This window comes from Lactuca virosa, chromosome 7 (assembly GCF_052849685.1).
Source record: "Lactuca virosa cultivar CGN04683 chromosome 7, Lactuca_virosa_CGN04683_v6, whole genome shotgun sequence".
Classification (NCBI taxonomy): domain Eukaryota; kingdom Viridiplantae; phylum Streptophyta; class Magnoliopsida; order Asterales; family Asteraceae; genus Lactuca; species Lactuca virosa.
This window is the reverse complement of record NC_136432.1, coordinates 135,554,529-135,558,221: the sequence shown is the minus strand read 5'-3', so window position 1 is coordinate 135,558,221 and position 3,693 is coordinate 135,554,529. Positions and strand designations below refer to the sequence as shown.

Below are 3,693 nucleotides of genomic sequence, written 5' to 3'. Positions count from 1 at the left end.
ATGGATGCTGCTCACAGAGTTCTCCGGTATTTGAAAGGTACACCAGGTCAAGGTTTATATCTTCCTTCAGCAGGTTCTTTAGATCTTGTGGCCTATTGTGATGCTAGTTGGTTAAGCTGTCCAACCACTAGAAGGTCATGCACGGGATATTTCATTACTCTTGGAGGATCACCAGTTTCCTAGAGGACGAAAAAGCAAACAGTAGTGTCTAGATCTTCAGTGGAAGCAGAATATAGGTCGATGGCAAGTACTATATGTGAAATTTTATGGCTCAGGTGGCTTCTTCAAGATTTGGATGTTGTGCAAAGTGGCTCAACTCCTCTTATGTGTGACAATGAAGCAGCTAGACACATTGCAGCTAATCCAGTTTATCACGAACGAACAAAACACGTTGAGATGGACTGTTATTTTGTGCGAGAAAGGGTAAACAGTGGAGAGATCAAAACTTTTTCTATACGTTCTAATTTTCAGGTTGCAGATATTTTCACTAAGGCTCTTGGTGCAGATCGATTCAAATTTCTATGTGGCAAGTTGGGTGTTCGTGACTTACACACTCCAACTTGAGAGGGAGTATTACGATTAAGGATAGTTATTATCTTTATCTAGCCTATAGTTATCTTTATTTATTCAATAGTTATCATGTTTAAATGTTTACTGAATTCTAGGATTTCAGTTTAGTGTTCAGATCCTGGTTATATATTCTCCTGTGTAAATTGATTGAAAATAATGAAAACACGTTTTTACTTCTCTAAATTTATTAAAAAGAAACTTTAATTTTGGGAATTTTAAAATTAAAAGGTAAGTTTATTAGTGAAATTAATATCCATTTATTACTACATTTATTGAAATTATTATATTAAAATATTATGTAGAATTTAATAAAAAAGAAAAACTAATAAAATGACATATGAAAAAAAATTATTAAAATAACCACAAAATGATATTTGGCAAATTAATGAGAGTGAACCACTTGGGTTGTGGTGACTTGGTAAGACATGTGGAAAATATGGTGGATAACCTATTGACCCATGTTCAAATCCTGACACTACTCAGCCCTTGTGGCCATGGAGGTTCGCCTGCAGTGATTCTAAGGCATGAGGCAAAACCTCATGTTTGCATCGGGGGATTAGTCGGTGCGCGAAAGCTGGCCCGGAAACCCTCGTTAGGGAAGTTCCCTTTCCAAAAAATTGAATGAGAGTGTGACAAGTGGCAAAAAAAAAAGGTCATGTCATTCTAACCTGGTGAAGCAACTCTCTTATTAAAAATAAGCGATAATATATGAAAAAGAAAGAAGAGAAAAGAAAGAGTAACAATTTTTTGCATGGTCTAGGTAGCTCCTTTTGCTTTTTATCATTTTCTTGCGTTGGAGAGAAAGCAAAAGATAGCTGAAAATTTTCATCATGTGTACGATGCTACAATTTTCTTTATTCAGTTTTGCTGAATGTAACTCAAAATTTTGTGTGATCAGACAGTGGTGACAGTTTTAGGATTGTTGGCTCATTCAAATATTGTTAGTCTCTTGGGATACTGCAATGATAAAGAACACAGATACTTTCTTGTTTATGAGTACGTGCAGAACCAGAAATTAGGTAACTTTTTATTCCGAGGTAATATACTTGAATCTCTCTTAAAAACTCTTGTTGGATTTATTTTTTACCCAAACTTTGGATTGTTGTAGTGAAGTAACTCATGTGATGTGTAATGATTTTTCAATGCACCAGATGTTATGCAACAACTTTCATGGGGAACACGGCTTATGATAATGATAGGAGTAGCAAATGGACTCGCTTATATGCATATGTCAAAACATCAACTCATACATGGTTTTCTTAAAAGTCGTAGTATATTAATCGATCAGGTAGTCCTAAGCTACTTAAGATTTTTGTTGGTTGGAGAACTACTTCAACGCTTTTGGTTTTATAGCATAAATTTTTACACGTTCTTATTACAGGATTTTAATGCAAAACTGGGGAGTTTTGAGATGGCAAGATTTTGCAATGATATAGGGAATATAGATGGTAGGATACCATGTAACAAAGTGATATTATTTACAAAACAAATCCTTCTTACAAAACCATAAAAATGAGCCCTCTCAGATAAATTCCGAAACATAATGAGAAGAATAAAATCGTACATGTAAATATAGTCTAAACACCTATTTTTATAATTATGAATTTATGATGGTTTGTTTTCAGTAAATATGCCCAAGTATGGTGGTTCCAAAAGTATATCTATCTATGTTGTGATTATAAAGTATACACTTTAATGTTGCAGGTGAATTGAGCATGAAGACTGACATTTATAGTTTTGGAGTGATTTTGTTGGAAATCTTAACAGGCCAACGAGCACTGGATTCGAAACGCCCACCTTATCAGTTTGATTTGGTAAAATGGATAACTCCATTCTTAGCAGACAGAAGCGAGCTGAAGAAAATAATAGATCCACGTCTTGAACAAAACTTCCCCCTGGAACGTGCTTTTGAATGTGCTGCACTGGCTTTAAGATGTTTAGCTAAGGATCCTAAGGATAGACCTACAAGTGAAGAAGTTTTGTGGGGCTTGGAACAAATATATGTTGTAAACAAATAATGGGTAAAAGGTATGATTTTACACGTAGACTCGTTTGGCTGGGGTACTGGGAAGGAATTATGCTATTTGTAAGACTTGCATTATTTTTTCTGAATTGAGTTATTGTGTTTGGGATACATGTTAAAATTTTAACATCAGAGGTTTAATTTGAACCATACTTTCCCCTGAAAAATCTCTATTTTTATTTATTTTTATTTATATATTTTTGACAATAGACCAAAACTAACTAGTTTTTCATCACTTTTTCCTCTCAAAAAGAGGTGCCAATTTCGTGGTTTTTGAAGCCCTCATTCTCTCTCTCTTCTTTCTTGTACTTTAGTGCATGAACTTAGTGTAAATACTTTAGAAAAGGTCAAAGACTTTTATTGATAGGAATACCCTATATATACAAAGGAAATCTATAAATAAGGAAACAAACTATTCTTGTGTAAAGATACAACAAAATATCATTATTCAAAGAATATATACGGCTAATACACCCCCTCAATATGGGCCGGAGAAGGAGGCAGGCATAGACTGGATCGAAAACACGTGAAAAGTTGTCGTGGCAGGCCTTTGGTGAAGATGTCGGCGTATTGGTAGTCCGCTGGTATGTGGGGTACATGAACAACACCAATGCGAACCTTTTTGCATACAAAATGAATGTCAAGCTCCACGTGCTTGGTCCGTTGATGCTGAACTGGATTATTTGATAAGTATACTGAATAAATATTATCACAACACATTAATGTGGCTTTACGAGTAGGAACGAATAATTCCAATAGTAGATTGCGCAACCAACTGGTTTCTGCAACAACGTTAGCAACACCCCGGTACTCAGCCTCGGCGCTAGAACGTGAAATTGTGGATTATCGCTTTGATGACCATGAAACAAGGTTGTCTCCTAAAAAACACAATACCCGGACGTTGAAAGGCGAGAGTCTGGACAACCCCAACCGGCATCAGAATAGGCAACAAGGTTTTTCGACTTGGAGGGAGAGATGGTGAGGCTGTAATGAAGAGTTCCCTTAAGATAACACAAGACCCGTTTCAATAAATGTAGATGAGGTTCTCGTGGTGCATGCATGAAAAGACAGATTTGTTGCATCGTGCATGTAAGATCCGA

At 35.9% G+C, this 3,693-nt stretch overlaps 1 protein-coding gene across 1 annotated transcript; it reads left to right on the top strand.

Moving 5' to 3' along the window:
• On the top strand, positions 1 to 2,622 carry LOC145127175 (putative serine/threonine-protein kinase PIX13). The gene is made up of 6 exons (XM_079062417.1): positions 1 to 134; positions 276 to 423; positions 1,469 to 1,607; positions 1,722 to 1,858; positions 1,952 to 2,018; positions 2,275 to 2,622. Exons 1-6 carry the CDS (start codon positions 1 to 3, stop codon positions 2,586 to 2,588), a joined length of 939 nt encoding a protein of 312 aa, XP_078918543.1. The 3' UTR covers positions 2,589 to 2,622.
• The last annotated feature ends 1,071 nt before the right edge of the window (positions 2,623 to 3,693 follow it).

What these genes read in the sequence shown, in the direction of transcription:
- LOC145127175 (XM_079062417.1), top strand. Translation starts at nt 1, where the DNA reads ATGGATGCTGCTCACAGAGTTCTCCGGTATTTGAAAGGTACACCAGGT. An exon ending in GTAGTATATTAATCGATCAG is followed by an intron (nt 1,859 to 1,951) that starts GTAGTCCTAAGC and finishes TTCTTATTACAG; the next exon opens with GATTTTAATGCAAAACTGGG. An exon ending in TGATATAGGGAATATAGATG is followed by an intron (nt 2,019 to 2,274) that starts GTAGGATACCAT and finishes TTAATGTTGCAG; the next exon opens with GTGAATTGAGCATGAAGACT.